The sequence below is a fragment of the Acinonyx jubatus genome, chromosome B4, assembly GCF_027475565.1.
Source record: "Acinonyx jubatus isolate Ajub_Pintada_27869175 chromosome B4, VMU_Ajub_asm_v1.0, whole genome shotgun sequence".
In the NCBI taxonomy this organism is placed as follows: domain Eukaryota; kingdom Metazoa; phylum Chordata; class Mammalia; order Carnivora; family Felidae; genus Acinonyx; species Acinonyx jubatus.
The window spans coordinates 47,557,625-47,581,121 of record NC_069387.1 but is presented as its reverse complement, the minus strand read 5'-3'; the positions used below and the strand labels follow the sequence as shown (position 1 = coordinate 47,581,121).

Genomic DNA, 23,497 nt, shown 5'->3' with positions numbered 1-23,497 from the left:
TTCTCTCACACATTACATTTGCATCTCCGTGTTTGGGCTCTTTACATGAAACTCTCCTTCCACCTCTGTTGCCTGGAAAAATCCTATTTACAGGGGACTATGCTTAGGCATCCCTTGTAGGAAGAAAACCTTCACTGAACCCCACCATTGTGCTAAGTGTCCTTAAGTCTGTATTTTCATAGTATCCTATGAGTTTCTCAATTTTTAATCACCTACCATTTTATATTTAAATGATCTGTTTATTTGTTCATCTTTCACACTAACAATCTGGGAAAGGCTGGATCAGATCATACTTATCTTTGTATCCCTAGTACTTAGATCAATACCTGCAGAGAATATTTCCTTTTTATTTAATCTAAATGAACAGACTTGGGGCGCCTGGGTGGCTCAGTCCGTTGAGCGTCAGACTTCGGCTCAGGTCATGATCTCACAGTTTGTGGGTTCAAGCCCTGCGTCGGGCTCTGTGCTGACTGCTTGCTCAGAGCCTGGAGCCTGCTTCAGATCCTGTCTCCTTCTCTCTCTGCCCCTCCCCCGCTCACGCTTTGTCTCACTCTGTTTCTCAAAAATAAATTTAAAATGTAAAAAAAAAAATTTTATAAATGAACAGACTTGACTTTCTTCTGGCCGGTTATGTTCTGAGATCTTGTCACTGAACCTGGTCTTTAATCTCAGAAGTTGAAGGTTTCCATAGAACCAGCTGCAAAGTTCCCAGAACACTAACAACACTATGGCCAGTTAACTGGAGTAGGCTGCTGTGAATTGGCCTCCCATAACAGGTCCAGGGCTTGGAGCAGGAGCAGAAAAAGAAGGATGGAAGCTGACCAATGCAGATTCCTGTTTCTATTATTTCTTTTCATGTGCCAACTATCTCCAGAAGTTGCTGCAGAAGTTCAGGAATCCTCAGGTAAAAGAAAAAAGCACTTGGGTGACCATAGGGCAAAAGTATTGTGAAGGAAAGGGAATATGGTAGCGATCTGGGTGTTGTTCCTCCCAATGTAGAACATCTTCTAGGAAATGCTGGATAAAGATTTGTGTTCCATAGTAGAAACAGGAGAAGCCTAGCATTATTCTTCAGAGAGAGACCATGAGGTGAAGTCACCTTCCTAATAAAACAATAAAGCCTTGGGATGATGACAGTGCCACTAGAGACTGTGATCTCCTTGGCCTTAGTATGGAGAGAAAAAGTATGGATACCCTCAGCATTTAGAACTGCTTCTTCTGCATGTGATACCCCAAAACCTTCTGCTTCTCCCTCTCTCTCTCTCTCTCTGTAGATGATCCTGGTGCTTCCCGGGAAACTGTGCAGCTCACAGATGTCCCAGCTACCATGGAATTCATTGCTGCTGCTGAGGTGGCTGTCATAGGTTTCTTCCAGGTTTGTCCAGTGACCCCATTTCTGTTCCCCCAAAGAACCGGAAACATTCTACCTCAGAGCCGACATGAGAGTCACCTGCTGGCCACTGCACTAGAAGTCAAGGGGCACAGACTTCACTTTCAGCTTATCAATCTAGACCTCTCAATTTCAAGACATTCCCAGTCTCTGAATTATGTCTTCCTCACACTTGATTCAAGACTTCTCAGTCTTGGGGTGCCTGCGTGGCTCAGTCAGTTGAGCATCCAACTTTTAGTTTTGGCTCAAGTCATGATCCCAGGGTCATGGGATCAAGCCCCTCATTGGGCTTCATCACTGAGTGTGGAGTCTGCTTGGGATTCTCTCTCTCTCCCTCTCTCTCTCTCTTTCCCTCTGTCCCTCTCTTCCCCCCATCCCCCCAAAAAAGAGTTCTGGATCTTCTCATCTATAAATGCTTTCAATGTTAAGTCAGTGTCTGGATTGCTGAGGCAGAGACCAGAGTAAACCCAACCTCTATTATCCAGGGAACACATAAGTCAATAGTTAATCTCTTTCTAAAGCCTTACCAAGTAGGTAGTCCCTCACTTGTCTTTCTCTTTGTTTGTTCCGAAATGTTGAAAAAGAATGACATTTTGAATATTTGAGGTATTAGCCTCCATCTTCCAGATTGGCTGCCTGACTAATGAAAGCAGCCATAAATGAAAGGGCACCATTTCAGCATTTTTATCTTTCTTTGAAGGTAACATCTGGTTATTCTCACAGATCAAGCCCCTACTCTTATTGCAGACCTTCTTATCTATTTCCACTAATTAGTCACCATCACCCTGTCAATTCTGTGTACACAGCTGGAAATAGCTTCAGTGAGATGCATGTGGGGAAGGAAGACAGGGGAGCATGTTTCTCAGTGATGAGAGATCTGAGCGGTAGACAGAAACGGCCACCTTCAGAAAGGCAGGGAGAGGCAAAGAAAGTGGGAATAGAGGAATTTGCAATAACTTAAACAGCCACCAGATGCCGTCCGTCATTTGATCCATGAGTAATTCCACTCTAAGGGGAATTAAAAAAGGGCAAGCCTAGATTAGCAATTGTTCATAGCCTCGGATGAACTCCACACACCCTGTCCAATTACCCCAGATGCAAGGTTAGTCAGCTTCTTTCTTTTTGCACATCTCTTCCTCCAGCCCAGAAAGATGTCAGAAAACAATATGCTCCCTCCTGTTTATTGCCTGGAGCTGCTATGGGCAAAGGTCCTGTGACAGCAGGGAAAATGATGCCAGCTTGCTGTAGAAGGACTGGATCATCGCTTAGATGTGGTTTCCCTGCTGTCTGCTGCAGGCCTGAGTTCTAGAGTTGGAACAACACGGAAACAGTGTCTTCATGGGCAATACCTCAGGCTCAATGCAGGGGAAGAGGATTGTTCTTCCACATCCGGCACAAACTTTTGTTAATAAAACCTCTAAGTTCCATTTTAATTTCCTTTATTATTATTATTTTTTTCCTTTCAGGACCTTTCACAGTACCTATTTATTTCTGCATTCCTTCTTTCCTCCACAAACTGTTACCAAGACATTTGCCTCCTCGGGTATATCAATGACAGTGCAGCCAAACTCCACAGGCGTCTATGATTTTGAGGCCCTTCTCTGCTAATAAACTGCAAGTTTTATGGTAAGGCCAGACAGGAGTTTCAGGCTTAGCTACAATTTTGTAGTTACCTATTAGCCCACCAAGCCTGGCAAATTCAACAATACCACTGCAAATTTAGAGGTAAATGTTGTTTCACTTGACACTAAATCAAGTCTATTATTTTTTTATATGAGTGAGCACATTTCTACTCCCTATTCTATTTCTATGTGTCTCCTCTCCAAAATAATCCCTGTGGGTTTTTTCCCCCTCTTGTTTTCAGGATTTAGAAATCCCAGCAGTGTCCCTATTCCACAGTATGGTGCAAAAATTCCAAGCCGTGTCATTTGGAATCAGCACGGATTCTGAGGTTCTGGCCCACTACAACATCACCGGGAACACCATTTCCCTCTTCCGCCTGGTAAGTTGGGTGGGCTGCTCGAGCCTTCTTCCAGTTTTTCCTTTGGTTGTGGATTCACAAATTTGTGCAACTAGGAAGGGCTCTATGACTTTAACACTAATGATGGTGCCAGGGACCATTAAGTCAGGGACGATAATGACAAAGCCGGTGGATCAACTCAAGCTTCCCAAACAGGTGCTGTCATGAGTTGGAAAGAAGACTGGACTGAGAGTCAAGAGGTAGGATTATAGCACTGCTTTGTCACTGACCAGCCATGCGACATGGGCAAGTCACTTAACAGTTTTTAGTTTCAATTCCTTCATCTATAAAATAAAAGAGTTTGACCATATCATCTCTAAGGTCATTTTGAGCTCTAAAATTTTATATTTTTATATCACTGGGAGTTCACTTACATTTACCAAACATGCATTAAACAATATCTGTGTCATCTGCAAGATACGGATAATAAAAACATGTTAAATATGTCCCCTGCTTTCAATAGACTTTAAAACATAGTAGAGAATGTAATCATAATTTGTAAGTATCTACAATGCAAAAAACATCACTGTGGATAAAGTATTATAATGGTTAAAAGGATAAATGCAGTGCAGGAATTCTGACAAAAAAAAAAAAATGAGGAAGGAGGGGCACCTGGGTGGCTCAGTCAGTTAAGCGTCCAATTTCAGCTGAGGTCATGATCTCGCATTCACAAATTCAAACCCCACATTAAGCTCTGTGCTGACAGCTCAGATCTTGGAGCCTACTTCAGATTCTGTGTCTCCTTTTCTCTCTGCCCTTTCCCCACTTGCTCTCTGTCTCTGTCTCTGTCTCTGTGTCTCTCTCTCTCAAAAATAATAAACATTAAAAAAACTTTTTAATGAGAAACTGGACTGAACTGGAATTTAAAGGGTAGATAAAATTTGGACAAAGTACAGGAGCATTCATGTCCAAGGTGGGGAAAAAATTAAACTTAAGAAACAGTGATCAAGCCACTTTGACTGGATCTCAGGGTACAAGTTTGGAGAAAAAAAACATAAGACAGAGAAGTTTGATTGAAACCATATTATGGAGAAACTTGAATACCAATTTAGTGGGTTTGCATTTAACTGGGTTGGCACTAGAAAACCCTTAAAGCCTTGAGATCAGGAGAGTAACATGACCAGGAATGTGTTTTTAGCAAGATGATTTTGGCAGTGATGGCTGGGATGGATTGTTAAGCAAAAACACAAGAGTTAGAGAGGACTTTGGTTAGGGTGACAAAATCAATCATGTACTGAGGGTCTGCAGTAGAGAGGTAGCAATAGAAAGTGAAGAAAAGGCAGGTCCTGCTGCTGATTAAATATAAAAATTGTGGAAAGGAGGCAGTTTAAAGGCAGGGTATGTAGAAATAGTGAGGGCACACACAAAAAATAGGGTTTTCTGATGCTTTAGTTAGTTGTTAAGGTTGTATTGTTGGTGGCATATCAAGATAAAGATGTCCAGAATCCATTGGAAATGCAAAATTGGGACAAAAGATAAAGCTTTCAAGATTTCTGCACAAATGGCCTTGTCCCTCCAGCCTCCATCCTATATATTTCACTTCTCATCCACATCTCTTTTAAATGTGTTTTATATTCAGTGTCTCCAATTTTCTTTAAGCTCTTAAATACACTGCTATTTTATCTATGCTCCACACCCCCTCAAAACTGCTTTCACTGAGGTCAGCATTGCTTCCATATTTCCAAACCCAATGAACATTCTTTAGGTCTTACTTAAGTAAACATCTCTGCCATGTTTGACATTGTTGACTATCTCTTTAACATTCTTTCTTTCCATTACTTCTAGGAGCCTACTTCTGGTCCTCTTCTGCTTTTCTTAGTCTCCTTGAACCTTCTCTGCCTCCATCTACACTGCTTTCTGACCCAGTGCTCTTTCTAATCTGGTTTATAGAATTCACGTTCTGTAGAAGCAGAGACTATTTTGTCCATTACTTCAACCACAGAGCCCAAAAAAAGTGTCTGTCATATAGCAGGTGCTCATTAAGTGTTTGTTGAATGAATGAATGAATGAATGAATGAATGAGTTTTCCTTAGGTAATACAATTCTTATTGTTTGACTATCATGAGTCTGCTGAGGATTTGAAGTGCTTTATCTCTAGCCTGGACCTCTCTCATGATTCGAATGCTTGTTGTATATAACTATTTGGATACACTCATAAGCACTACCATCCCAACATGTTCAAAACTGAATTTATCATCTGCAGCTGCTAAATTATATTTGTTCCTCTAAAACAATTGTATTGAATGGTTATGTTCATTTGGTCTAATTTTTGCCCATTGCACCTCCAATCTTATTGGATCTATATTCCCCTTCACTTTTTCTATTTTATTTCCTATTTAGTCTCTTAGCATCTTTGACATAAACAATTTCGATAGCTTCTTACTCTCCCTTTGTTACTTCATATCCAGTTTCTAGATTGGTATCACAATGCTGTATTTCAAATGGAAATTGGGCCATGGTATTGCCTTCTTAAAACCTCTTCAACATTCCCCATTTCTTACAAGATGAAAACCTGACATATTTAATGTTACATATAGTCTTTTATGACCTGGCCACTATCTGCTTCTCTAGTCCCTTTTCCAACATGCTCCTACCATAGGCTTTATCCTCTCACTTCCCAAGTATACACAGTTTGATGATACAACTCCATGATTTCACTCACACAGGCTGTTCCTCTGCCTAAAATGCCACCACCCTCAATGCCTCCTTTCACCTAGCCTCACCCAGCTAACTCCTCAGATTCCAGTGAATGAGTTCAGACATTGTATCCTACACAAAGCCTCCATGGAATCTTCAAATTGGCCCGCCTATTCCTCTATACTTTGATATCTCTATTTATATTTATCACTTTATAGTGCGTGTCATGTATCTTTGTGTCTGTCTCACCTACTACTCCATTAGACCATGAGCAGTTCAAGGGTAGGAACCACGAATTGTTCACATTTGTTTTCCAAAGCCCACAATATGCCTCTGGTCACAAAGACCCTCAGAAGTACTTGAGAAACTGACTCACCTCCAAAAGCACATCGGAGTCCCTTCACCAGTTCTTTCCCACCTGGACAATAGTTGCAGGTGTGCATTTCACCATTGTGAAATTGGATTAAATGAAGCTCTTCCAATGAAAAGCTTTGGTAGGAAAGATGGAAAGTGAGGCTAATGCCTTTTGCGTGACTGTTGGACCACTGGTAGTAACCCTACAATAAAAAAATTCTAATCAGCTACATCTCCACAAGTACTTCTCTCCCAGTTTATTTTAAGTCTCATAAAGAACTGATTTTTTTTATTTGTTTTTAATGTTTATTTATTTGAGAGAGAGAGGGAGTGGGGGGAGGGGCAGAGAGAGAGGGAGACACAGAATCCGAAGCAGGCTCCAGGCTCTGAGCTGTCAGCACAGAGCCTGACTCCAGGCTCGAACCCACAAACTGTGAGATCATGACCTGAGCCGAAGCTGGACACTTAACCGACTGAGCCACCCAGGTGCCCCTCATAAAGAACTGATTTTAAAAGTCTTGGTACTAAAATAAATAAATAAATAAGTAAGTAAATGTCTTAGTACTACCAAGATACACATGTGGGAAAGAAAAAAACAAGTGCTGTTGCTTCCAATGTCTCTACAGATTTTATAACCCCTAATAGGCACATTAGCTTTGCTTACAATCTATCCTTTGTGAAGCCCCGTAGATGACTTCCCAGAGCTGTTCATGCTCCCTTAGCATCTGCTTGTTGTTTACCGCGAAGGGCAGCCCCACTCTGAATGAACTCCTGGGAACACTGTGGATGAGATTATTGTTGTACCATACCAAAAACAAACACACCGGTTCCGCCCTACTCCACTGGCAGGTCTGGGAGAGGTTCAGCTTGTGCTGCGCCAACTTTTAGATAAACATATTTTTCTCAGTTTATACTTTCAAAAATTTGGTCCATATTTTAACAGGATTATCATTCAGGAGTTTGGGATGACTTTTTTTTTTTTTTAAAGAACATCAAGACTATGCATTTTTCAATGAGGAAATGGGAACCTGTTGCAAATTTCTTGGTCCCTACCTTCATCTTAAATGTATAGTTCATTCTGTTTGTTTTTATGTTTGTTTTTAGTACCTAATTTATCATAGACACTATGCTAGGTGTTTTTCAGTGTTCTACCATTTAATTCTTGCACAAATCCGACGCAATCATTATTATGGTCCCTGCATTATCCAGAAGGAAGCTAAAGTTCCATGAGATCAATTCAGTTGTCAAAAGTGTATAGAGTAGGGGGGCCTGGGTGGCTCAGTCGGTTAAGTGTCCACTTCGGCTCAGATCATGATCTCACAGTTCCTGAGTTTGAGCCCCACGTCAGGCTCTGTGCTGACTGCTCAGAGCCAGGATCCTGCTTCGGATTCTGTGTCTCCCTCTCTCTCTGCTCCTTCCCTGCTCATGCTCCCTCTCTCTCTGTCTCTCAAAAATAAATAAACGTTAAAATTTTTTTAAATAATTAAGGAAAAGTCTATAGAGTAAACAGACACCTGATTCATACCCAGCATAGCTGTCTCCAAATCATGCCATTTCTGTGATACGAGAGTGACTTTCCAAAGTACTTAACCCTGACAAAAACCTTTGTTTTTACTCCTAGATTCTATCCATTCTAATGCCTCTCATGCTAAAGCCTACTTATTTAGAGCACTTGCTCCTAAACGATTCCTCAACCCCACCCCCACCCCTGCCTTTGCACTACTTAAACCCTAGCATCATTTCTCCAGATTTACTCTAGGCATTACACATTTTGGCAAAGAAATCTCAGGATTTAGACATAGAGAGTTTTCAGTGGTAAGAACATATTTGGAGATAAACTGGAATAATGATAGGTGAAAACACAGTATGACTGCAATGAGTTGACAGGACTGGGTGCTTTGAAATGTTTGAGCAATAAGAAGCCAGCAACTGTCATATTCATGGAATACACCACTCTCCAAAAACAGGCAGGACAGCTATATAAACGTGATCAGGAAAAATTGAACTAAGTGGAACAATAATCAGTTGTGTATGACAACTTGTTTAGTGTGTACGACAGCTTGTCTTTTGTGAGTGTGACTGTAGGGAGACCCTCCACACACTCTCAAGTGCTCTCATTGTTGCCCTAATGGAGGTATAATCCTGGGTTGAATAAACCATGAGCCTGTTCTAAAATGGAATTTCAGATATTATTTGAATGTTTATCCCGCTTTGGGTTTCTTCAATCACCTCTATTTTAAGAAATATAATTAGCCTAACTTTGACCCAATAGGATAGTAATGGAAACACAGTAAAAGCATTCTTCCATTCCTTACATGGTTATGTGCTGGCTACTTATTATACGAAAAGCACCTTCGGGCACTGGGTGGCTTAGGTCAGTTAAGCTTCTGACTTGAATTTGGGTCAGGTCATGATCTCACAGTTCATGGGATTGAGTTCCATGTTGGGTTCCATGCTGACAGTGCAGAGCCTACTGGGGATTCTCTCTCTCTGCCCCTCCTCTTCTCTCTCAGAGAGAAAGAAAGAAAGAAAGAAAGAAAGAAAGAAAGAAAGAAAGAAAGAAAGAAAGAAAAAAGAGGAAGGAAAGAAAGAAGGAAGGAAATGAAGGAAAAAAAAAAAGGAATGCACCTTTCCAAACAAAGAGAATCAAAAGGAATGAGTGCATAAAAATAAACTAATAAATGAAGGAAGTAAGGTATGTCAAATTATTCAGTTTTTTTTCTAAAGTATAGTTTTATGAACTCTATGGCAAGCTAAAAGGGTTTATAAAAACAAACCCAGGGACATGAGGGATTTTGTTTAACAAATGATTTCTCAGTGTTATTCAAGATATTTAATACTGTAACTGTGGTGTAAACTAAGACAACTTTAATATACTTTATGAAGTGCTGGGTTGTTAATTAAAGAAATACATAGAAATTCAAAAGAATATTGCTGAAGTACTAATGAACAGAAAAAAAAACTGATTAATCTTTTGGTATGATAGTAGTATCTAAAACAAAATAATCCACTTCAAATATTCTTTGGGGAGTCTCAAAATTGTATTGTAAGGTGGAAACTCTTCTGGTTTACAGTTTCTGTTTTTCTTCTGGTGCTTCTTTCTTGGGGAAGAAAAATAATATGATATCTCAAGTAAAATTCTTTCCAAACACGGCAGAAAAAAAATATATTAAAAAATCTTTCCCCAGCTCTTGGTTTCAGGATCAGATTTTCTGTCCAGGGCATTATGCAAATACTTCCCTTTACAGAGGGAGATTTCCTGTTCGAATATTGTTTCCAGGAGCCCTACACATGACGTTCCAGAGTTTATTAGCTTACGAAAGAGTGACCCAGTCGGCCATGTTTTATTAAAAAAAGCACTACAAACTGGAGAGACTTCAGGAGAGTGGTTTTTATTAAAACTCTTTGCTACTTCGAGAATGTTATCGCCACTTAACATCCTCCGCCTCCAGGATGCTGCATTCCCTAAGCCCAGAAACACCTGGAATAACTGGGCTTCCTGCTCTCCCTGTTCTGGGAAATGGGAAGGACTGCCTGGAAAAGAGCAGAGAGGGAGGGGCTTCCTGACCGCAGCACAGCTCTGTTAGGTGAGGCCCAGCCGCTAGAGTTCCTAGACGAGTCATCAGGAAGTAGTCAGACATATGAAATAGTAAAAGGACCCTGACTGTGATTATAATAATGATGAGTTTGATGTTTGCAATTAGCAAAGCCTTAAGTTCGAAGGACACATGCCAGCTGGCAAAGCAGGCCTTAAGCAGCCTCAAAGATCCTGTGGGCTCATTTTCTTTCTTTCGTCACTCTTAGTGCCCTGGGAAGGAGGATAAGAGAGGCTGGGCCAGGACTCCCCCTAGGAAGACTTTTCCTTTTGCTTTTATATTTCTGCCCCAAACCTTCCCCTCGGTTCCACTTTGTGAATATTAAAACAATTAAATATACAGAGAGAGAGTTCACATTTTATTTTTATTTATTTTGAGAGAGATAGAGCATGCACAGGGGGGAGGGGCAGAGAGAGAGAGAGAAGAAAAGAAAATCCCAGCAGGCTGTGCACCAGCAGCAGCGCAGAGCCCAACTCCGGGCTCAAACTCACAAACCATGACATCGTGACCTGAGCCAAAACCAAGAAGCAGATGCTTAACCGACTGAGCACCCAGGTGCCCCGCGACTTCACATTTTAAAATATCCTATGGTTTGGGGGCGCCTGGGTGGCTCAGTCGGTTAAGCGGTTGACCTCAGCTCGGGTTATGATCTCAGGGTCCATGAGTTCAAGCCCCAGGTCAGACTCTGTGCTGACAGCTCAGAGTCTGGAGCCTGCTTTGGATTCTGTGTCTCCCTCTCTCTCTGGCCCTCCCCTGCTCATGCTCTGTCTCTCTCCGTCTAAAAAAAAAATTAAAATATCCTATGGTTTTGATGAATTTTTTTCAAAACTCATATTTTGAAATACATATTTTTGTACCTCAGCATTTATTTATTTCTTAAATTTGAGTTGTGCAAAACAGTCATAAAATAATTAAATCGCTATCTGAGTGAATGTCAGCACTCCTGTGCCTCAGTGCCTAATATACAACAGGCACTCAACAAATGATTCATTTGCAAATGTATTACAGGAGATATATCCAGAATTAATAATATTAACCATAGCGTGCCTTGGACTTCTTAAAGGTGCATATTACTTTTAACTAACCAATGGGAAACCGCCTTGAACAAAAGAAGAGAAAAATATGCAACTGGGAGTCATCATGCGAAGGGCATAATGAGCAATCTTGGATTCCTAGTGTTTAATTTACCGTTAATTTACCTTTAAATGAATTCCTTCCTGCATAAACTAAAACGACACTTATCTCTGACTTTGCTGGGTTGACTCAGAGAAAGGAGCTTGGGGGGGTAAAAGGATAGTTCTGATCCAGACCAAGAGCAGATTGGGTAGGACCTATATGAGAAAGCAGACATAAGGGAAAGGGGTTGAGATGTCCAAGGGTTGGTAGCTCAAGGATCTCAAAAGTGATTCAAACTATTTTAAGAAACAGAACTGTTCAGAAGCTAGCATTTGTCTGTAGGCATAGTTGCTCTGGGTGATGGAAGTATTATCTTGTGCTTTATGGACAGGAGTAGATTGGGGGAGGGGAATGGAAAACTCTGGGGATAAGAATTGACAGTATGAAGTCCTATCTTTTAATGTATCTGAGTATAGTGGAAAGGTAGCTCTAAAATGCTAATCTGGGATTACAGACTAGGTAACCAAATAATCCCTTTCACCAATAACAATTTATTTTAAAATCCAGGCAAATAGTAAAGGGGGCAAGAGTCTTTGGAGAACTAGCAAGAGAGAGAGAGAGAGAGAGAAATAACTAGACTAAGATCTAGAAGATAAAACCCCAAAAGGAAAACCCTGTATTGGGACCGCTTTTTGTCTAGGGGGCTCTTCTTGCCAGTTTTTAAAGAAGTAGTCAAGGGTCTGAGAAGTTTAACAGCTTTTTTGTGACACTCAAGGAACCTGAAAAGTAAATGTTGAAATCCAGGGCCCAGATGAGGAAGTAGGAGGTAGATTTAGTAAAACAGTCTTTGCCCCACTTTGAACCCTAAAGAACAGTACCCTAAGAACAAGGATTTACCATAAGTAAATCATCCTTCCCAAGGACTACAACAAATCATCTTAATCCCTGAAATTGGATTAGGATGATCGTATATGAATATATATATATATATATATATATATATATATATACACACATACCCATGCACATAGATATACACACATATACCTCTACACATATATAATTATACTTATGTATCATATATATAATCTACCCTTAGCCATGCCATAGTATAATAGCTGACTCAAAGAAACAGAGAATAATTTTATTTATTTATTTTTTTTGAAGTTTATTTATTTTTGAGACAGAGAGAGACAGAGCATGAATGCGGGAGGGTCAGAGAGAGGGAGACACAGAATCTGAAGCAGGCTCCAGGCTCTGAGCTGTCAGCACAGAGCCCGACGCGGGGCTCGAACCCATGGACTGTGAGATCATGACCTGAGCCGAAGTCAGACGCTCAACCGACTGAGCCACCCAGGCACCCCAAAAAAAAGAGAATAATTTTAAATCAGAGAAGAGATTACCCTCAAAGCAACATCAAAAAGGCAATACTAAATTTCACTGATGACTTCTCAGTGGAAAGAGTGGAATGTTACATATAAAGAATTATATCTTGCAAAAACAGAAAGAAAATAATTGTGAACATAGACTTCTACCTCCAGCAAAAATAGGCTTGAAAAATAAAGCTGAAATAAAGATATTTTCAGAAACCAAACTGAGAGATTATGTCGCCCAAAAGATCTGACTCATACTAAAAGGTGCTTTCTAGACAGAGGGCAAAACATCCCAGATAGAAGCTCAAAAGTACAGGAAGAAATGAAGAAATCTCACAAAAAAATATGAGATTTAAAATTATAATACACAATAATAATCATCTGTAAGCCTTGAGTGTGGGGTCAGGGTATATAGTTGGATGGAGGAAAACTGTATTAAATTGTTCTAATCTCTACATTGTCCAGGAAGAGACAAAATTGCCAGCTAAAATTAGACTCTGACAACTAAAGAATGCATGTTGTATAGTGCATGCTGGTTATCTTCAAAAGAATGATTGTAGCTTGTGTAACTTCTAAGCCAATCAAGGGAAGGAAGGGATAATATAAAGTGCTCAATCAATTCAAAGTAGTCCAGAAATGGAAGAAAGTGGGATTTGGAACAGACAGAAACAATGGGAAATGCATATGGAAATAAATATATTAGTAATTACATTCTATAAAAAATAATGTAATGCAAAGACAAGGATTGGCAGACTGGATTAAAAAATACAACTCTGAGCTTTTTACAAAGGACATATTTTAAAACATAGGGACACATGTAAAATAGAAAGATAGATTGAAAGTAAAAGGATAGAGTCTAATACATGGCCTAAGAATATATAAGCAAATCTAACAGGGTTATAAGAAAAAATGGTTAAATTCACAATCATGTTGGAGATTTTAATACTTTTTCCCCCTAAAGTTAATTTATTTATTTGGGGGTGGGGGAAGGACAAAGAGAGAGGGGAAGAGAAAGAATATTAAGCAGCCTGCGAATTGGCTTTCAGAGCCTGACGCAGGGCTCGAACTCAGGAACTGTGAGATCACTACCTGAGCCAAAACCAAAAGTCAGTCGCTTAACAGACTGAGCCACCCAGGCACCCCAGAGATTTTAATATTACTCTCTTGATAAAATAAATTGGTTAAACAATTCAATAAGAATATAGAAAATCTGAATTATAAAATTAACCAAGTGAGTCATTAGTTTATACAGAATACTATGTTAAAAAACTGCAGATTATGCATAATTTTAAGGACATATATAACACATGCAGAAGTTGACAAATGCTATAAATAAAATGTAGAAATTAAGCTACAAGGTTAATACTGATTACAAGATTAATATTGATTCATATCAATACAAGATTAAATTAAGTTCTTAAGAGCCAATAGGTTAGAGAAGAAATAAGAACAGAAATTGGAAAACATTTGGATTGAATGATAGTGAAATCTACATATAAAATTTATGGATACATTTATAGCCCTGTAAGGAGGAAATGTGTAGATTTTAATATATATTTTAGAGAAGGATGATGATAAAAATCAAGGATCTAAGCATCCATTTTAAAGTGAGAGAAATAAGTTCCAGGTAGATCTTAGATCTATTGTGAAAGATAAAATAATGTTTATGGGAGATAAGAGAATTTCTTCATGACTTTGGTGCAAAGATTTTTAAACAAAACAAAACAGGGGCCCCTGGGTGGCGCAGTCGGTTAAGCGTCCGACTTCAGCCAGGTCACGATCTCGCAGTCCAGGAGTTCAAGCCCCGCGTCAGGCTCTGGGCTGATGGCTCAGAGCCTGGAGCCTGTCTCCGATTCTGTGTCTCCTTCTCTCTCTGCCCCTCCCCCGTTCATGCTCTGTCTCTCTCTGTCCCAAAAAAAATAAATAAACGTTGAAAAAAACAAAACAAAACAAAACAAAAATACACACTAGTTACCAAGGAAAATATTGATAACCTCAACTACATTGAAATTACCTTCTGTTCATGAGCAATAGCCAACAAAAGGGAAGGTCCCTGTGAAGGAAGATATGCCATACAGAAGCAACAAAAGCCTCACATAACAAAGTGTATAGAAGCATCTTCAAACCAGTGAAAGAAAGATAGACAGCTCAATAGAACAATAAGCAAATGATTTGAATTGACACTTCGTAAAAGAGGACATACAAGGGGTTACTCAGGGAAATGCAATTAAAGCCACAATAAGACATTACCACACATTCACCAGAATGAATAAAATTATAAGGGCTGGTAATACCAAGTGTTGGACCAATGGGAGCTTTCAAACAATATAGGTGTAAGCAGAAATTATTATCTACTTTAGAAAATAGTTTGGCATTTTTTTAAGTTTATTTATCCATTTTGAGAGAGAGAGAGAGAGTGTGTGTGTGTGTGTGTGTGTGTGTGTGTGTGTGTGAGTATGGGAAGGGCAGAGAGAGGGGGAGAAAAAGTATCCCAAGCACAGAGCCCAACATAGGGCTGGATCTATGACCATGAGATCATGACTGAGCCAAAATCAAGAGTTCGATGCTTAACCAACTGAGCCACCCAGATGCCCCAATAGCTTGGCAGTTGTTAGTTGAAAATACACACACTCTCTCATGAAAAATCCCAATCCAAGGTATATGGACAACGGTTATGTCCCATGAACAAGAATGTTCACTGCAGCATTATTTTAATAATCAGCAACTGGAAATAACCTAAATATCCATCAGTGTAAAATGAGTAAGTTTTGCATATTTATACAATGGAGTATTATATGCCAAGGAAAATGAGCAAATTTCAGCTACATGTGATGACATGAATGACTATATACAGAATGTTAAGCAAAGAAATGAGATATGTGTACATAAGATATACTGTTAATTTCTATTTTCATGAAGTTTTAAAAAAGAAAACTAAACCATAGGATTAAAAAGTGCATCTTTAAGTGCATCTAAAGCTATAAAGAAAAGGATGAAAATGGCCACCATAAAAGTCAGGTAATGGTCACCTTTGGCAAAAAAAAGAAAAGGGCAAATTATGGATTAGAAGGGAAGACAGAAGGCATCAGGAGTTCTGGCAATATTCTACTTCTTTACCCAAGTGGTGGCTCCACAGTTGTTTGCTCTGTGATAATTTTTTAAACACTGAGTTTTACATTTTATGTTTCATGCTTTTCTCTGTGTGAGCATATTATTTCACATTAAAAGGGTACATACATAAATCTGATTATGTAAATGTAAACCCTTGACTTCAGGTTCTTAGAGTGTAATCTATTTAGCTTGACTTCAAGGCCCTTCAGAAGTTTGCCCCAGCCTACCCCACTAACCTTGTCCCTCTGCTACTCATACTTAACTAGAATTACTGTTATAGTTATGACTAACTGCAGCTTCCAGAACATAGGATCTCTCATCTTTTTGTCCATTGTAAATACTGTTTTTCGAATTAAAACTCTCTCCCCATCCTCATTCATCTAACCAAATTTTAGCTATTTTTCAAGACTTACTTCCTCCTGGAAACTTCTCTGCTCTTCCTTTAGGTGACATATGGGCCCATGATTCCCCTGTGGTGACATTTCTGTATCCCACAGGACAGTGTGTTCTTTGAAAGTGGAGAATATTTCTTATTTCCCTTTATGTCTTTTGAGTTTTAGTGCCTGACACGTGGTAGATAGTCAAGAAATATTTATCAATGAATAAATAAAATCAAAACAGTGACAATTTTATCCTTTTTGTGTTACCCAGGTGGATAACGAACAATTGGATTTAGAGAGCAAAGACATTGAAAGCATTGATGCCACCAAATTAAGCCGCTTCATTGAGATCAACAGCCTCCACTTGGTGACAGAGTACAACCCTGCGGTAAACAATAGTCCTTGGCTCCAGACCCTTAAGTCCCTATGTCAGGGAGGGCACTTGTCTCCATACAGAGATCTCTCCTTCCAGGAGTTTTAATCCTTTGACCAATAATAACAGTAACTGATATTAACTGAACACTCAGCTGTTTATGTTGCAAACTTTACTCCAACTCTTTAAGTTTGATAGACTTGTCCCTCCTCAACAAAGAAAGAAACAGAGTTAGAAAACTTAAACACTCATCAGACGACTAGTAAGGAAGAGAGCCAAAATGTAGAGTCAAGGTGACCGAGCCAAACACTTCTGAGCTTTGCTGTCTGAGAGTGTTCGCTAAAAGCAACTCATCTAAGCAACACTCTAGACCACACTTCTCAAACAAAATTGTAATCGATGCTGAAGATCCACTTTTCCAAAGGCATCAGGGACCAATCCACTTGCAAAATACAATTTAATAGAAAAATTAAATATTAAAAAATAAAGCCCACTGATCACATACTTGGATGTTACAGCAATGTAAAATTTCTACAAAAGTTTTTAAAACTTCGTCCTACCTCCTTGTGGACCTGTAACTAACAATTCTTGGTCTGGCACCCCCTACACATGCCTAGACCCTCATGGTGACATAGCTTTCTTTCTAGGTTTATCTTCTTATGGAGTTGCACACTGCATGCCACCTGGGTGAAGGCATCAGCCCACCCATTCCGATCATCTTCTGGTTGTCTAACATTCTACAGCGTACACAGTGAATTAATTACCTTCTCTGTCCCGTCTTTTCTTTTCCCTGGTGTAGAACATAAGGTGATAGCGTATTAATTTCCAGTGATGTCATCAGTTCTGAAATGCTGTGCATTCTCTAATAACAGTACTTTAGAGCACATCATGGTTTTTAGAACTCACAAAGCCAATTCACACCCATTTTCTCACTTAATGTTCACATTGATTTTTTGAAGCCAAAGAGAGAAAATTACTATGCCCATTTTATCAAGGAGCACATTTAAGATCCAAGTGACTTATTCAAGGTCACTAAGTCAGAAAGGTAGAACTGAAGGCAGAAATTTTAACTCCTGATGGATTAGCTCATATTGTCTACTCCCATTTCACAGGAAAGAAAAGAGAGTTCAGAAAAGGGAAGTTCCTCAAGGCCATATGACTAGCAATTTGAGCTTCCGAAACAGCTCTCTGCACTTGTCCCTGCTTTTTTTTTTTTTTTCATGACTAGTCTGACAGAATCCTGTGGTTTTTCCATTGCCCCACACAGCCTTCAATAGGAAACACCCCTTTTCCTGTTGACTAAATTCCTGTCCATCTTTCACACCACGTTTGTCTTCATAGAGTGGTGACTCCATTTCCACCTCTGTTAAGATTCCAAACACACGCACCCCAGGGGTATTGGCAGCAATAATCAAAAAGGCAGTTTTCTCCTAGACATCATTATTCTCATGATTATATTTGTAGAGGTCAGGAGTGCTTGTGGGAAAAGAAAAGATGATCTTAGAGTCCCTAGGTTTATGGCCCCAGGGTCCTGGAGTTCTGCAGGCTAACTAAACAAGGACTGGCCTTCCTGAGTTCTTATGCCTAGTTCATCTCTTATCTTATAAAGTAATGACATATTACTTTAAATTCCACATTAGTAGTGAAGGCAAATCACATCAAGAAGAAATTAGGTAAGAATTTCTTTAGAAAAGCAAGTTCACCTTTTGCTGTGACTTCTACATTTCCCAAAGGTGATATTTTTCTCATTTGGAGACCTGCCTCCTCTACTATAGCTATTTCTCATCTGCTGTTGATGCAGAGGTTTGCACCAGTAACAATGAGGAGGCAGAAACTCACAATCATGTATTAAGCCAGCTGTATATGTTTAATGCCCACACTTGATACTTAGCTTCAAGGTGGAAAATCAGACTGTCTGTTAAGATTAAATTAATCACTTCTGATATACCCAAGACAGCTGGGTAGACCCAAAATGTAAGACAGCTGTACTTGTTGACTCTTTAGCTTTGATTTCTTGACTTCCCCAAAATTATTCTCCAACTCAGCTCTAGGAGGATACATGCATGCTTTAAGTTTAGGTAGCAGGATCTAGTAAAACAAGAGACTCTTATTTAACATCCAATCTCCCAAATTTAAAATCTAAGAACTGGCTTTAAACTCCAGGTAGAGTGGCACCTGGGTGGCTCAGCTGGTCAAGCAACCTTCAGGTCATGATCCCAGGGTCATGGGATTAAGCCCTGCGTCAGGTTCCATCCTAAGTGTGGAGCCTGCTTAAGATTCTCTCTCTCTCCTTCTGCCCCTTTCCCCTGCTCATTCTCTCTCTCTCTCTAAAATATAAATTAATTAATTCCAGGAAGAAAGTTTTGGAAAAGAGCTCATTGAACATTCCTTGCCTACTTGGCCAATACTGCTGGAAAATCTCTACGGAGTAGTGTGTAGCTTCCAGAAGAATCCGACCTAGCTGGCTCCCCTTCTCAGCATCCTGGGACTCTGTCTTACAGTTCATTCATCCACCATACTCTCGCTTCCTGTACACATGCTAGTTTTATAGAAATGCTTTCTGTATTTAAGCAGGAGAGGTGAAAAGGGATAGGATTTATTTAAAAGAGACTCTGGAGCACGGTTTCAGGAAAAGAAAGAAAAACAAAAGTGAAGAGAGCCAGTGCCATAGTTTCATGCTCTCTCTTCTCCTCACTCTGGCTCATGGCTGTACTACTCCCCTCCGTCACTGATAACTTCATGGGAAATCACCATCTCTAATCAGCAAAAAAGGGCCAATGCTTCTGGCCTCCTGAAGAGCTTATCTTATTGCTGAGGTTTCAGGCAAATGGCTTTCATTTGAGTTGGTTTAGATGGGGTTTTGCAATTAACTATGTATAAGGCAGGACAACCTGATGGTTAAGAGCATGGACTCTGGGGTGCCTGAGTGGCTCAGTTGGTTGAGCTTCTGACTCTTGATTTTGGCTCAGGTTATGATCCCAGAGTCGTGGGATGAAGCCCTGTGTTCGGGCTCCACACTGAGCATGCAGCTGCTTAAGTTCTCTCCCCAACTCCCCCTCCCACTGCCCCTCTCCTCTCCTCTTGCTTTCTATCTCTCTAAAAATTTTTAAAAAAAGAGCATGGACTCTGGAGCCAGACTGCCTGGTGTGAATCCCAGTCCACAATTTATGTAACTTTGGGAGAGTTTATGCCTTAATTCCCTCATGTATAAAACTGAAACTTTGAGGATCAAGTTGGTTATTATATGTAAAGACCTGGAAACAGTGTCCAGCACATAATAAGCATTCAAAAGTGTATCTGACTGCTCTTGCGACATGGAAAGGGACTGAGAAGAAGTAACTGATAAGTTACATGATATATTTGTTGTCTATTGATGTATAACAGATTACCCCAAAATTTATCAGCTTTTTTAAACAGTAAAGTTTGATTATCTCACACGGTTTCTGTGGGTTAACAATTTGGGAGAAGCTAGGCGAGGTGCTTTTGATCTGGGGGTTCTTGTGAGGTTGTAGTCATTGGTCAGAGAGGTAGTCAGTCATCTGAGGGTTGGACTAGGGCTATAGGATCTGCTTCACATACCTGGCAAGTCAGTGCTGGCTATTAGTAGAAGACCTTCATTTTGTGCTGTGTGAATCTCTTCATAAGGCTACTTGTGTGTCCAACACTGGGACTGGCTTTCCCCAGCATGAGTGATAGAAGAGAGAAGGCAGATGCCCCTATGTTTTTGATGACTTAACCTTGGAAGTCACACTCTGTCATTTCTACAATATCCCAATGGTTGCTCAGTTCAGCCTTTTTCATCATGGATGATAGGGATCTACACAGTTGCATGACTGCCCAAGGGAAGACTTATGGAGGGCCGAGATGGAGGCTAGTTATCATTTGTGTTATGGGTGGATAGTTCTCATTTATATTTCAGCCTACCTATTTACTGGGTTGCCACTAATGGTTTGTTGTTGTTGTTCCTTGTCTATTCCATTTAACTATAATACACTTCAATTTGCCAGACTGCGATTGGCCTATTTAATAGCATGATTCAGATTCATCTTCTACTGATGATGAACAAGGCCTCCCCAGAGTATGAGGAAAGCATGCACAGATACCAAAATGCTGCCAAGCTCTTCCAGGGGAAGGTAAGTCTGGAATGGCAGATACCCTTTTGAATACTCAGTACTAGGACACTAAAAAAAGCAGATGGGTCCAGGGAGGTTAGATAAATAGGGAAAGTGAGTATGATTAAGAGATCATGAATTAAGAACTGGGACATAATAAGTCACATTACTCCTTTTTAAAATTAAAGATGTTGCAATTGGGGCACCTGGGTGGCTCGGTCGGTTAAGCATCCGACTTTGGCTCAGGTCGTGATCTTGCAGTCCGTGAGTTCGAGCTCCGCGTCGGGCTCTGTGCTGACAGCTCAGAGCCTGGAGCCTGTTTCAGATTCTGTGTGTCTCTCTCTCTGACCCTCCCCCGTTCATGCTCTGTCTCTCTCTGTCTCAAAAATAAATAAACGTTAAAAAAAAATTTTTTTAAATAAATAAAAATAAAGATGTTGTGATTGCTGTATTAGGTATTTACCCAAAAGATACAAAAATACAGATTAATAGGGGTACATGCACTCTAATGTTTATAGCAGCATTATCTACAATAACCAACCTATGGAGAGAGCCCAAATGTCCATTGACTGATCAATGGATAAAGGAAATGTGAATTTATATATATATGTGTGTGTGTGTGTGTGTGTGTGTGTGTGTGTGTATAATGGAATGTTAGTCATCAAAAAGAATGAAATCTTGTCACTTGCAATGATGTGGATGGAGCTAGAATGTATTATGCTAAGTGAAATAAGTCAGTCAAAAAAAGACAAATACCATATGATTTCACTCATATGTGGAATTTAAGAAACAAAACAGATGGATATATGGGAAGGAGGGAATAAAAGAGACAACAGGGAAACAAACCACAAAAGACTCTTAATGATAGAGAACAAACTATGGGTTGCCAGAGTGAGGTGGGTGGGAGGTGGGCTAGATGGGTGGTGAGTACTAAAGAGGGCACTTGTGATGAGCACTGGGTGTTGTATGTAAGTGGTGAATCACTGAATTCTACTCCTGAAAAACAAAAACAAACAAACAACAAACAAACAAACAACAAACAAAGAAGGCTGATGAATGAGTTTCCTAAAAATAAAAAAATTAAAACTTAAAAAAGGTACAAATATTTTCAATATGAATAAAATGAAGCAATAAAGATAAACTTTTTTGCTTTCAAATTCAAAAAAAATTAATTAAATTAAGTTAAAGATGTATTTCATACTATTAAAGACCTATATAACCATATCTTCCTTTGGTGGTAAGTCTATTTTTTTTCTGTATTGAAAAGTGAAGAAAATAGAGACCCAAAGATGCTGAAAATAAAAATCACTTTTTAGTCACAATTTATTTATTCTCTGCCATTGCCTCTTAAAGTTTTAAACTCAGGACTTATTTCCCATATAAAGCACCTATCATACCTGGGGCCTACTAGATGTCCCATAAATGTTTATTTCTGTCCCCTCTCTACTTTGTACAGTTCTGTTTGGTATGACTGAAATAGTAAAACTTCAACCACTTCAAGGCTACTGCATTAAACTAGAGACATTTTCAATACTGACATCTGTCTGGTAGTAACATAAGTTGACTTTCTGGTGGTTGTTTCCCTAACACTGGCAGTTTTCAGTGTTTCTAAATGTAGACGATCCTCTAACAAGAATATTCTAAATATTTCTACTTTGGGTAGAAGGTTTGATTTAATAATATAAAATAGTTGACATTTATCAAGCATTTATCATATGCTAAAAACTGTACTGAAAATACTAGATGGATCCTCTCATTTAATCTCCCCCAACAAAAGCCTATTTTGCCGATGAGAACACTGAGCCTCAGAAAGGCTGAGTAATGTGTCAAAGTCACACAGCTAGAAAGTACCAGACACAAAACTTAAAATGTATCATCTGCTTTTAACCATTAGGCTATCCTTGCTTATTTAGCTAATCATTAAAGTTGCTTCCAATTCTGTGTTCTTAAAATTAAATAAACTTGATCAAAGGGGTAAAATACCAAAGCAGTGAAAAATAAGAAGCAATCCATTCAATTGGATGGCACAGACCATAAGTTCAATCAGTATAAACTGCAACAATTGTGAAAAGTCTCTTTCTCTTCCGGACCTCAGATAGATGTTTCCCTTTCAAACCTCTCCAACTGCAGATTCTTTTTATTCTGGTGGACAGTGGTGTGAAGGCCAATGGGAAAGTGATCTCATTTTTCAAACTAAAGGAGTCTCAACTGCCCGCTTTGGCAATTTACCGGACTCTAGATGAGGAATGGGATACACTACCCAGAGCGGAAGTTTCAGTGGAGAATGTGCAGAACTTTTGTGATGGATTCCTGGGAGGGAAACGGCTGGTAAGTGGGAGACTTCAGGAAGAGCAAGTTGAGTGTTACTCTCTGTGTCTTCTCATTTCCTGTTGAATAAAAATTCTTTAAGCTCTACTGGATTTGACTAAGAGCAAAAGTACATGAGGATATGGTGGACAGGATCAGGAGGCTTGTTAGGATAGAATCGTGAGAATAGAACTACACATGCATCTTTGGAAGATGTCTTGCACATGCAAAGGAGCTGAATTTGGGGTTTTACCATTCTGTTTGCATTATTAATGGGAAATAAATAAGATTCCCATATATAAGAGTTCGTGAAATAAAAATTAAAGATGGATTTAGGTCTTCCAGGAGTAATTACATAACTCATTTTGCTAATCTCTCAAAACCAAGAGCCCCAAATCTAAATAATAGTGTTGTGATGTTTTTCAGAGAGAAAATCATGAATCAGAAGAAAAGACTCCAAAGGTGGAACTCTGAGCTCTCCCTGATACTCCCGCATACTACTAAGAATTTACACGATATAACAAAAGGGCAACTCAAACTTCAGAGATGCTAACCAACAGGATGAACAGGCCTTAAACACACACACACACACCCCTCCATTTTGTTCCTTAAAATCTCATTTACTCTCCTTATCCTTTCTTTTAAATTGTCTACACTCTCTCACTACCCATCCGATCTTCTACGCATTCATACTGTGTAGTCCCATACACGGCAACACACATCACTGA

General features: G+C 39.5%; 2 protein-coding genes across 7 annotated transcripts in view; one reads left to right on the top strand and one right to left on the bottom strand.

Moving 5' to 3' along the window:
• Nucleotides 1-23,497, bottom strand: part of PDE6H (phosphodiesterase 6H) — a 178,215-nt gene that overhangs the window by 41,749 nt on the left and 112,969 nt on the right. The window lies entirely within an intron of this gene.
• Nucleotides 658-23,360, top strand: ERP27 (endoplasmic reticulum protein 27). 4 transcript variants are annotated; one of them, XM_053225861.1, is made up of 7 exons: nucleotides 671-904; nucleotides 1,275-1,375; nucleotides 3,255-3,392; nucleotides 16,249-16,365; nucleotides 20,358-20,483; nucleotides 22,551-22,790; nucleotides 23,196-23,360. In XM_053225861.1, exons 1-7 carry the CDS (start codon nucleotides 811-813, stop codon nucleotides 23,241-23,243), a joined length of 864 nt encoding a protein of 287 aa, XP_053081836.1. In that variant the 5' UTR covers nucleotides 671-810; the 3' UTR covers nucleotides 23,244-23,360. The 4 variants fall into 4 exon arrangements, with proteins under 4 accessions (XP_053081837.1, XP_053081838.1, XP_053081836.1 ...); XM_015061738.3 differs by having other exon boundaries at nucleotides 681-904; nucleotides 22,593-22,790; XM_053225862.1 differs by lacking the exon at nucleotides 16,249-16,365 and having other exon boundaries at nucleotides 658-904.

Excerpts from the sequence above, each read along its gene's own strand:
- ERP27 (XM_053225861.1), top strand. The coding sequence starts at position 811 with ATGGAAGCTGACCAATGCAGATTCCTGTTTCTATTATTTCTTTTCATG. Across the intron at positions 905-1,274 it reads AGAAGTTCAGGAATCCTCAG|ATGATCCTGGTGCTTCCCGG; the intron begins GTAAAAGAAAAA and ends CTCTCTCTGTAG. Across the intron at positions 1,376-3,254 it reads CTGTCATAGGTTTCTTCCAG|GATTTAGAAATCCCAGCAGT; the intron begins GTTTGTCCAGTG and ends TCTTGTTTTCAG.